Below are 12,391 nucleotides of genomic sequence, written 5' to 3'. Positions count from 1 at the left end.
CAATGACTTCATCACACCTTCCCAATCAACTTAATTCCAACTCATTAGCACAACTGTTACATTTTTTCGGGGTAAAGCGTGTGGTCAGTGTGTGACTGACGCTGTTTAATGTGTCACTCAATAGGTACTCTCCTGGATCCCAGTGGCCTTTATGACGATGAGGTCGGCACACCTGAAAGTTTACAAAAGTAAGACACACAAGCACATGCACACGCACTCACGCACACACACATACACACATACAATGTTCCATCTCCTGCTGATTCTCCCTCACGCCTCTTTTCTTGTCTTCTTGTCTTGGTCTATTTGTACTAGATATAAATAGATGTAGTACCTAGTCCTCACCAAGGTCTCCAGCACTCAAGCTCACCTTAATATCTCTGACTCAGTTGTTTGTCGGTTAGAAGGAGCTTGTTCTCTTTATGACACAGGATTTGCAGTAGTGGCTAAATGGCACAATACCTGTTGGTTGTCTTGTTACTGTTTTTGACTGCCATGGCTACACCCTCTGACCTCTAATGTACAGTATCTGTGTCTCTGAGTCTAAACTTCAGTTTACTGATCCTCTGCCCACACTGTGTGTCCATCAGAGTGATGGAAAACGAGGAAGGGAGGAAGGAGTACGTGGTGTTTCCTCCCAGTAAGAGCCAGTGTCCTGCCAGCAGTCAAAAGGGGAGGAAGATCCCACTGAAGGGCAACGGACGCCGTATTGACTACCTCCTCTACAGCGACGAGGGCCTGCAGCAGGACTGGAAACTGGTATGGTTTAGCAGAGGGTCACTATTCAGTTCTTTTTGTATTGTCAAAAGAATCTATAAAGATACCACATCCAACAATGAAGTGAGACTCATAGATCCATGTTTCTGCTTCTTCCTCTCATTTTAACAACAATTCATTTACCAGTTACAAACATTTATAACAGGCAAAAGGGTCAAATACCTGTTAATGAATGAGTGACTGACAAATGAGCTATATTGTAGAGTGTAAAATTCATCCTGATTTATTAATGCGTTAGTCATTTGTAAGATAAATAGTGAACTGAAAAAGAGAGGAAAAGCCAGCACACTCACGATCCCTATGACAAATTTTTATTGCAGGACAGGCAAGGCAAGGCAAATTTAAGATAAATAGTGAAATTTGCTATAACTTTTTTACCTAATTATAAACCATATATTAAGTCTCAAGTACTTTTTAAGTGTAGTTTTACAGTAGTACCATAACACTGTCTATTTTTTTTTTTAACAAAGAGGGTTTTACTGAGATTTTTTTTTTTTTTTTTTTGCTGCTTTCTTTTCTTGTTAATCATTTGGCTATCCCATCCCCCCAGATTGGAAACTATTGTTCTAAACCAATAATAGTAATCTACATGCTGACAGATGTTCCAGCAGACCTACCCCTTAATCAGAGTCTCCCAGTCCATAAACTACTGTATATAAACAAGTCAACCCTGTGTGATAAAGGGCCACAATAAATAATAAAAAAAACAAAGGAAACCAAATGTAAAATCAAACAGAAAGAGACACGGCATCAAGCCAAGAAGCTGCAGTGCTTGTAGAGTGACACTGTTTTTCCATTACCAGGAACTTGGTGCAAGAACCCTGATATACTGTGTACTGTACCTTTATCTTGTCAGCAGGCAGGTGATCTGCTATGAATATTTTCCCCGCAACAAAACAGCACTTGTTTTCCTGAGCCATGTGACACATAAATGGGAGCCACAGGAGGATATGTGACTTTAAAAAGAAAAAAGAAAAAAAAGATTGGGAACAATGAAACACAACAACACAGACTGTGGAGGAGAGAATGAGGGCAGTGATGTGATGGCTGCCTGTCTGTGTGAGGGATTTACATAGAGCATCTCTCTGTCTTGCTCTCTGACTCTCTGCATCTCGCACTCCACAGTTTATTGATGCCACCTTGTGGCAGGATACAGCAACTGCCAAGTGAAACTAAACACACAGATTGTTGTTTTGCTTCTGCAATAACAGACCTCAAAGTTTTCATCAATTAGTTGTTACATTTCCTGACACACATCATGTCATCATGTTGTGTCTGTTCATGCTTCACCTGTGGGCACCACTGCCTGACCAGCTTCCTGCATATTATGTTTCTATACAAACATCTGAAAAGGCATCTGTGGTGATGGTGGATCAAACTGCAGCATCCAATCAGAGCAGGGGTGTCTCTTTCTGATTCAAGAATCTCTTCTGAGAGCACCTCCTTTCTTAAAATCTTAACACATTTAACTAGCACTATGTACTCACTTATTAAATAGATGTAGCACTTGCACTTAATACTGTTCCTGCTGCACTGAGGCTTACTCTTGTCCTACACTTTTGACTCATCATGGGACAATCAGGAATGGTACCTACACCTTTGATGAATAAGTAAATACATGTGACAGCTGAACAGAGATACAGAAGCACACAGTGAGAAGCTCCTCTTTTTAAGTTGATTGACCCTTTTTTTACTGCTAATAATTTGCTCTATTCTTACTTGTAAAAAATAAACCATATTTTAGTTTTAACTGTTGTAAAAGAAGCTGTGACTACTGGTTTAGGGATATGTGGTATCAGTCAGTCAGAACATGCAGCAACTCTTCTTTACTGACCCAGTTTGAGACACAACTGTGCGGACAAACATGTGGGAGTTTAACACTGCGGTCTAAAGCAAGAACAAATACAAGGAGGTCAGATGTTAGAGAAGCTCAAATGAACTTACTCACCAACACCTCTACTTGAACTAGCAGCAGAAAAGCAGGCCACATGATGAGGACACTAGCTAAGCCTCAGTGCCAGCCAGGGCCGTTGTATAGGGGAGAAAGGTGATGAAAATTCTAGGGGCCCAGCGCCCAGTAGGGCCCACAAAAACCCCCAGTAGTCTAATCTTTGTATGACTGATTTATTCTGCATAAGAACCTGACTAATACTTGTACGGTTTTTTATTAACCTAACTGTGTTAACCTAATAAATCCCACCGCACGGGGTGTGCTTGACCGGCGAAACAGTGTCACACTCAGCTCCGACACAATCTCTGTCTTTTCACTTGTTTATTTCTTCATTAGCAACTCCACACATGCTTTTCTTTTGGCACTTAAACAGTGATCATGCCGTCAGTAGCAACTGTATTGCAGCAGTAGCAGCCGCAGTAGCAGGTAATCAACTGTAAAACACAAATATATATAAACATTACTACCTTAATGGTCATATTTATGATATTTAACACAAGTTGCATTACTTTATGCACATCAACTCACCAGCTCAGCTTCACCGGTCAAACCGAGTCACAGTAATGATAACCACCGAAGAAGAAACACTGGGTGTACTTCCGCCGCTAGAGGGCGCTATTAACTCCCGACAATGTAAAATAGCAGGAGACAAATAACATGTCTGAAAATAGGAAATCTCCACACACCTCCCACTTGGGCTACTTGTCTCTGACCAAGTAGGCCACAATAACTATTATTAATACAACAATGTAATTACACAGAATAGGTGAAACCTTTCAATTGGCAAATAAAGAATCAACATAACTGTCCAATGACACAGATTTGGTCTGAGTCTTGATTCAAGTGTCCACAGTTTCAAGTTCTTAGGGGTATGTTAAGCCTCCCCTTGCTCCTCTACTGGTAGCAACACCACCAGTCTTCTGACGTCTCTGTGCAGTATCGTGGAAGGACACGGCTCCTTGTCCTTCCTGGCTTGGGACAGGCTGATGGGAAGACTATGACAAATCCTCACCTTGACGTCACGGACAACACCTTTATCATCTGGACGTGCCTCCTCGACACGACCCAGCCTGAATCGACCTCGGAGGGCGTTTTGGTCTGCAACCCATACCAGGTCTCCAACGGTGACGTTCCTAGCTGGGGCATGCCACTTTTGCCGAATGAACAGGTGAGGCCCTGCCAACTGGCTCCAACGTCTCCAAAACTTGTCCACCTCCACCTGGACTGCTCGCAGACGACTGAATGGGTAGGTAGGGAATTCAAAACCCTGAGTGTCACCTCTGGGCCCCGCTCGACCCAACAGCAACGAGTTTGGTGTCACAACGTCCACAGTCTCTTCCTGGACCTGAGCTCTGGCTCCGATCGGCCTCTCATTGGAAAGGTTGGCCGCTAGGTAGAGGAGGGTTTGAAACTCCAGGACGGTTAAGTCGCCCTCCTCACCAACACTGCTCAACGACCTCTTCAACACGCGGACAGCTGCCTCCGCTGCCCCGTTCCGATGCGGTGAGTCCGCAGGGCTAAACTCCCACACCCAGTCAGTTCCAGCCACAACTGCTCTCCTTTGGACTTCCTCCTTGTCGATACCTGCCAGGAAGCTGTAGAGATCCTCCAGCGCAGGCCTGGCCCCCACGAAGTTGGTGCCCTGGTCGGACCAGAGCTTACGGGGATGACCTCTTAGGGCGGTGAAGCGCTGATAAGTCTTGAGAAAGCCTTCAGTTGATAGGTCTTCGACCAGATCCGCATGGATCGCTCTTGAGGCCATACAACTGAAGACAACGCCCCAGACCTTCTTCTTTGTGCGCCGCCTCACACCGTCCCTGACTGTGTATGGACCGAACAGGTCCAGCGTTGTGTACTCGAAAGGAGCTGCTGGCCCGGTGCGCACAGAAGGAAGATCACTCATTACTTGAGAGCATAACTTGGCTCTGCACTTCCGACAGTGAAGACACGAGTCAATTATTTTGCGAGCAACTCTAGGGCCTTGCACCACCCAGGCTCTTTTCCTCATCCGAAGGAGGGTACCGGCAACGCCTTCATGGTTGACACGGTGGGCTTCTTCAGCAAGGAGGGTGCTGATCCGCTCCTTGTAGGGGATCAGCGGGACCCCAGGTCCTTCCTTATCAACGGACTGAATCCGGCCGTGGCACAGCAAGAGGCCCGTTGCCTGGTCCTTGTTCACAACCAGACGGTTGAGTGTAGTTGTGGGGAAGGTCACGCCTGTCTGGGCTGCGAGACATAAGTCCTTGAATGCCTCTTCTCGCTCCCGGACTGTGAGTACTGCCTCCCACTGTTCTCGCTCGCCAGTTCGATCTCTGTCGAGTAACCAGGAGTGAATGGCTCTGCGGATGTATCCGACAGCCCCACAGAGCTTGGTTAGCGTAGCAAACCTTGAAAGATCCATCTGTCCTACAAGAGCCAAACCCCAGAACCTCTTCGTTCTGCAGGCACTAGATGCTATTGAAGAAGACCCTGTAGCAGCACCTTGCGAGGATCCCTTATCATCAACCGTAGGAGGCCACGTGATCGCCCCGTCCTCGACCATGGCGTCCACATCGGTAGGACCGTCTGAAGCAGACAACTTCTTTGCCTGAGCCCTTGTAATGATGGCAGAGAAAGCTTTCCTTTGGAGCTTACTCACAACCTCCCTGGTACCGGAGGCCACCTCTGCAGCAGACTTCATGGGCCACTCCTCCACTGCTCTGGTCAGGAACTCGGGACCTCTCTGCCACAGGGAGTCACCATCAAGCTGCTCAGGGGAACACCCTCTTGTGACAAGATCGGCCACGTTGTACTGACCGGGGACCCACCACCAATCCGTCACAGGTCCGGCCTTTTGGATTTCACCAACACGGTTAGCGAAGAAAGTTTGGAACCCATAACTTTCCCGCTGGATGGCTCCCAACACAGTTTGGCTGTCGACGAAGTGGTACCACCTGCTCACTTCCAACCGCCCATGCTTCAGTATGTAACCTTTCAGGCGGGCGGCAAAAACGGCTCCGCAGATCTCCGCTTTAACAGCGTCGCCCTTCTGGTCGAGGGGGGTCAATTTAGCCTTTGACTCCACGAGCCGAGTCACAACACCTCCTGAAGTCTCCCAGCGCAGGTAGAGAACCGCCCCATAAGAGTCACAGCTCCCATCGGAGAATGTAATCCCCCAGGGTTTACCCAGCCAGCCGGTAGGGGTAATACTCCTGGGGAATGTGATGGTGCTCAGCTGGGCAAACTCTTTGAAGAGCTCGACCGCCTTCCCGCGCAGCTCATCAGACAGTGGCTTGTCCCACGTATCCTTGGTCAATGTCCCGGCCTCTTGAAAGGCCCTCCTGACAAGAATGACGCCCTTCTGTTTCAGGGGCGTCGCCAGACCAAGGGGGTCGTAAAGCCCGGCCACCTGGCTCAGCAACATACGACGGGTAAGAGGATCCGGTGTCTTCTCCTCTATGTCCTCCACGGTGAGGTCGAGCTCGGTGCGCATCTTTTTCTTCCTTGTGGAGAAATTGACGGCCACCATGAGGAAAAGTTTGTCCTCCCCCACGTGGTAACCCACTCCCAGGGCCTTGTTGTCCTCGTCGCGCAACTGGTTGGGCAACACAATAGTCTCAGTCTTGGTGGGAACACCGCCTCGCCTCCCACTGTGGCCAGACCGCACCCAAGGCTTAAGGTAAAACCCCCCGGTTGCAAGGATGGCCTCAACCCCCTGAAGGATCTCGCTCAGTCTCTGGGGGTCATTGTGGGACACCAGAATGTCATCCACGTAGGCGTTGTCCACAATGACATGTCTTTCATCCACTTTGTCGGCGAATTGGGGTAGATGGGCGGTCTCCCTCATGGCCACTTGGGCAATACAGCCAGCCGGCTTATCGCCCATGTTCACCCGTACCACGGCGTAGTCCTCGATGTCATCAGCCGGAGAGTCCCTCCACAGGAAGCGATGGACATGCACCTCCTGATCCTCCAACCACACCGAGTTGTACATCTTGGATACATCTCCAACCGCCGCGTGCTCCCCCTCCCGGAAACGGAGCAGAACTGCGCGGATGGGGTTCAAGACGTCTGGACCCTTCAGCAGGATGCTATTCAGGCTAACACCCCTGAACTCCCGGCTGCTGTCCCAGACTAGTCTTACCGGAGTGGAGACGGAGTGTGGGTTGGGTGCTGTCAGGTGGTTCACCCACCACACAGCCCCGTTCCAACTGTCCATCGCAGCCCTGGAAAGCTTGATCGCAGCCCCCCTGGCTACCATGTCGTGCACCTGCCTCGCGTAAGCCTCCTTCCACTTCGGATCCTTCTCGAGGCGCTTCTCCGATTTCAGGAAAGCCGCCTTGACAGCTTCGCGGTTGTTCGGCAGGGTAGCAGGGTTCTCTTTCCAGGGGTACCTGGCGTCCCAGTGGGGCTTGTCGCTGTGGTGGTCGCTCACTTTGAAGGTCAGACCTCCCCTGATGATCTCTAACTCGCGCTCGTCAGCGAGAGACATCTCCTTCCCACCAGGGGCGCACTTTCCACACCGACAACCACCGCACATAGGGTTACAGGCGGCCCCAATGCTGTCCCACTGCAGCCACTTAACGATCTCAGCATTGCACGCAGCCGTGGTTCCGACTTCCACGCTGCTCTTTAACTCGGGGTGGTAGTTATGGTGAACCTCGACTCTCCTGGACTCCGCTCTCATGGAACATGCAAAGTGAGTCGATGAGTGGCGCGCAGTCACCTCAATGTCCTCAAAAAGGTCCGGGTGCACGCCACTGACGGTCTTACCGAGCGGACCGTCCCACAACACCAGATCGCCGCTCCTCATCATCCGCTGGGGAGCAAGGCGACCTTCCCGGGTACTGATAAGTAACTCAACTTTCTCCGGGCGGGTCAGCTCCCCCGGTTTGACAACACCAGGGAAGAATTTCTCCAGGCGCTCCGAGTCCACTGCATGGTCCACTCTGGCGATCTCCTCTAGTCCATAGCAGAGCATCTCATGGAGGCGCCATGTTCCCCTTTTTGTGGCTACTTTTATGCTCACACAGTACCTCTTTGTCTCAACCCTAGCCTCCATACCACCTACACCATACACGACCAGTGTGATTGGCTCACCTGCCAATCCAAGCCTCTCTGCTGCTTGGTGAGTGATATAGTTAGTATCAGAGGCTAGGTCGATGAGGGCTCCGACCCAGTCTCCTCTCTTGGTCGTGACCTCAACCAACATCATGAGGACCGGGTGTTCTTTCGGTCCACTCTCGTCCACGAAATCTTTGCCAGCACATATTGTTGAGGACACTTTATTTGTGCAGGCCTTACGAACAGCCTCCAGCTGCTCCGGAGTCAGACCTAGGCTAGCAAACAAAGTCTCTTGTTCTTCGGTCGGGCCACGGGGTTCTCTCCTCTTTTCCCACTTGGTCTCCGCCCTAGCAGTGTCCCTTTTGGCTGGTGATTTGAGGCACAGGAAGAAGTGGTGATCTGGAGGGGCGTCGCCTCTTTTACATTCGTCCTTGCGACACAGAAAGTTTTTATTGCAGGGACTGTCCCTCCCATGGAGATCCAGGCATTTGGGGCAGGCTTTAGTCTTTTTTACTTGAGCCCTGCGCTCTGCTGGATTAGCCTTCTTAAATGTCTTACAGCGATATAGACGTCCAGTATGTCCCTCTTCGCCACACATACCGCAAGGATCTCGCGATGATTCTTCTCTCGCCTCGCTTGCCGTGGCCTTAGTAAATGAACGCCTTTCCTGCCTTCGATCCCCCGGTCTTTCCTTTGGCTTCTCACGGGGGCTTGGTTCACCCGCTCTGGCAGAGTTTGGTCGTCTGGTGATCTGTAACTGCTCCAGTTGCACCAGAACCGTCTTCTGATCTCTCAGGAACTGCCATAGTTTGTCGAACCGGTTACGTGGGTTGACGTTGCTAGCCGCGTCGCATCGGTACAAAAGCCACCTTTCCTTCATACTTTCCGGCAGCTTACTTTCCAGTGACCGGATCACCAACTGGTTTTTTATGGCGTCCTCACAACCCAAGTCTATAAGGTCCAACAGCGCCCTTTCCACCGCTTGAATCAACTGCAATGCCTCCCTTGGTTGGTTGTTGCGCACAGCTGGTAAGTCCTGTAGCTCCAGTACAATATCGTCCGCTATTTGCGACATGTCCCCGTAACAGTCCTCCAAAACCCGGAAGACCTCCTCCGCGGAACGGCAATGAGACAGCCTGAGTTCGCGCTTTACTGCATCAGCGATACTGTCCAGCAGATGGAAGAGCCTACACTCAGGGGAGCCTGTGGGTTCAGCTAATGCCTGGAGGGTCCCCCAGTTACTCTTCCATCTCCAATAGCTTCTCCTGTCTCCAGAGAACTTTGGTAGGCTTAGGGGCGCGAGCGCAATCCTAGGCCCGATTAACCCCCGAGAGGTAGCAGACATGCTCCGTCCTGTCCCAACACTGTCCGGTAGCACAGCATGCGCTCCTCGCTGCTGTCGCGGTGTGCTAGAGAAGCCGGGGTTAAACGTTGGGTTCAAGGACCACTGTGGTGGATGTCTCTGTGGTGGCGCTTGGGGAGACCCCGACGGAGGGCCCGTGCCTTGTGCCCCATCAAGAAGGTCCACATTACCATCCAGTGCACTGCTAGTCACAGCAACGGTTGGGTTGGTGGCTGGGCCTGTACCTGCACCTTGCACTCCATCATCCTGCGCTGTGCCGCTGTCCCCGCCACCGTCCGGAGGCGCACTTGGTTTATCAGCGGTGGACGTTCCTCCACCGTCCACACCACCTTGACCATCGTCTCCGACGTCAACGTCCTCTTGACCGCTTGCCAGGACACCAAGGTCGCCATGCGCTGACCTTCTGCCTTGGTGCATGTAGTTAGTCAGTGCAACTATAGTCATTTTTCTCCTCTCCTTATAGTCTTTGAGGCAGACCCGCATGTCATCTACCTCCTTGTTCGGGACGAAGCGGTCCCATTCTCGCACAAACTCCTCCAGTGCTTCGACTCTGCTCTCTAATGCTGTGTGCACCAGCTCATACTGGTCATGGGTCAAGTGGCCTGAAAGAAGCGCTTCGGCCTGGCCAAACACTTCTTTGAGATCTGCCTTCAAACTGCCCAATTGACTCGATGCACAGCGGGACCACAATGTCCTTTTTACCTTCATCTCTGTGTCTTGATACTTTGCGCGGCATTCATGCAGCCTTTTCTTCACCTCAGCTACATCCATGTCGAATCCACTTGCATCCTCTTCTTCCATAACAGCAATGTAGTCAAAACTGCTATTACAGATCTCTTCATAACTTCCCTTGAGCGCTTTCAGTTCAAGTTTGAGGTCATGCTCATTCAAAAGTTCCATGTTAAACTCGATGGCATTTGCCTTCCTAGTAAAAGCCCCTTGTGCATAGGAACGCTTCTTCTTTAATTCTCCACAGTCAGCCATGCTTCAATGACCCTCTCTCTTTCACTCTTTGTTTGTTTTGATGACGCACTTCCGGCCGGCCGTACCTGAGCCAAGATGGCGCCGATCAACTTCCGTTAGCTTAGCCGTTAGCTTAGCGGCTAACTAGCGTGCTAACAGCTAATTCGCGGCGATCGGCTTATCCTATGCCGTCGTGCTAAACAGTCACAATGAAAGTCACTCAAGCACAGTCACAGAACATACGAACTCCTCTCCTGAGGGCCGGGACCGGGTCCGAAGCTCCGTCGAGCGGCCGCGAAGCTCCGCCGGGTCTCCTCCTGTAGCTTGCTGTTGTTGACACTGTCCGACCTCCGCTTCTCCGTCACGGGGTTGGCTTAGTGTTGATTACTGTACGGGTTTTTATTAACCTAACTGTGTTAACCTAATAAATCCCACCGCACGGGGTGTGCTTGACCGGCGAAACAGTGTCACACTCAGCTCCGACACAATCTCTGTCTTTTCACTTGTTTATTTCTTCATTAGCAACTCCACACATGCTTTTCTTTTGGCACTTAAACAGTGATCATGCCGTCAGTAGCAACTGTATTGCAGCAGTAGCAGCCGCAGTAGCAGGTAATCAACTGTAAAACACAAATATATATAAACATTACTACCTTAATGGTCATATTTATGATATTTAACACAAGTTGCATTACTTTATGCACATCAACTCACCAGCTCAGCTTCACCGGTCAAACCGAGTCACAGTAATGATAACCACCGAAGAAGAAACACTGGGTGTACTTCCGCCGCTAGAGGGCGCTATTAACTCCCGACAATGTAAAATAGCAGGAGACAAATAACATGTCTGAAAATAGGAAATCTCCACACAATACTTAGCATTAGCATCAAAACAAAGTAGGCTAAATAAAAAATGATAATACATACCTAGTCTAAGGAAAAAAAATGGAAAGGTTAGGGGGTAGGGGCCCACTTTAGTATTCTTTAAGGGGGCCCAGAATTCCTAGCAACGGCCCTGCTCAGTGCAACAACAGAGAAAAAAAGTGATCTGATAAGTTAGAATATCTAGCTTTACTCAACTGGAAACTAGAAAGTCCACTCTACTGCACCATTTTACTTGCTCCATGTGTTTAAGTACTGTATGCATTTGCCCACTGTTGCCACACGAGGGCATCTGCACAACAGCTCGTGTGATTGAGGAAGAAGTAGACAGAAACACATATTTGAATATATTATACTGTTGCTCATTCTCAGCTTGGTTTTTAACCAGACAATTCAGTGAAACAAAAATCAAAATCAGTACCATGTTTTGCTCAGTTGCTCACAGCTTTAAAGCTCTACACAGAATAACAGCTGAGATTAGTGAAGTCATGATGATAATGGATTTTGTCTTTGCCCCATGCAGGATATCGAGGACTTCAGCTTTGTCACTCAGCTAGCCGGCCTCACCGACCACCTCTCTGTGGCCATGCGACTGGCTGTGTCCACTGGAGAAGAGGAGCCTTAGGTTGATCGACCACTTGAGCGTTGTGTGTTTTTAAAAAAAAAAATACTGCCATGGAGGAATGACGGACACCCAGGAGGAGGAGAAGAGATGAAGTTTACCGATATGGAGATGCTTCACACAGACACAAAGCTGGTCTGCGAGAGGAATGGAAGGGATATAAAGGAGGTACATATAGAGGGAGCAGAAACAGATGTTTGATAGGAAAGAGGAAGACTCTGAAGGGCAGAGATAAAGAAGAGAATTCAGTGTAGAAAGGCAAGCCTCCTGGGTAAACCACACACACACACACACACACACACACACACACACACACACACACACACACACATTACATCACAAACACAAGTGATCAACATGTTGGTTATTCAACGTCACCTGGCCTCTTTGTTCCTGTTCCTCAAACACTCCCTGAATCAAATTTGGAGATTTATATTTTTTGTTTCATGTAGCCAGTTTCCACACACTCCTTTTATTGGATCTGTTTTAGCCGCAGTGTAAGTCTGATGTTTTTATGATTCTACCTTCAGGGACAGATGGATCCTCATCAGTTGGGTCCTCCTCCTCCTTTAGCGACTGTGTCCAAGTGATGAGAGTGCAATGTACAGCTGCTGACTGGCCTTTTCACTGACTACCTGTGTCCTTGTGTCATGCACCTTTCTGAAAGGCTATTGGTCAGTTCTGCAGTCAGTCATTCACCTTAGCCCTCCCACATCAGTCCCAGGAACCTCAACAAGTGTCTTCTTTTCCAAAAAAAAAACAAAGAAAAAAACAAAAAGAAAAAAAACGA

The 12,391-nt window shown here is 49.2% G+C and overlaps 1 protein-coding gene across 1 annotated transcript in view; it reads left to right on the top strand.

Moving 5' to 3' along the window:
- smpd3 (sphingomyelin phosphodiesterase 3) overlaps nucleotides 1-11,604 on the top strand; it is a gene marked incomplete at both ends in the record, with an annotated part of 38,609 nt that extends 27,005 nt beyond the window's left edge. Inside the window, 3 exons of the mRNA XM_083973798.1 lie at nucleotides 125-188; nucleotides 591-759; nucleotides 11,503-11,604. Of these exons, the coding sequence (XP_083829924.1) occupies nucleotides 125-188; nucleotides 591-759; nucleotides 11,503-11,604 (335 nt within the window). The remainder of the gene's footprint in view (nucleotides 1-124; nucleotides 189-590; nucleotides 760-11,502) is intronic.
- Nucleotides 11,605-12,391: the final 787 nt, after the last annotated feature.

This window comes from Trachurus trachurus, assembly GCF_905171665.1.
Source record: "Trachurus trachurus genome assembly, chromosome: 6".
Taxonomy (NCBI): Eukaryota; Metazoa; Chordata; class Actinopteri; order Carangiformes; family Carangidae; genus Trachurus; species Trachurus trachurus.
Note: the sequence above shows the minus strand (reverse complement) of the source record. Positions and strands in the feature narration are given on the sequence as shown.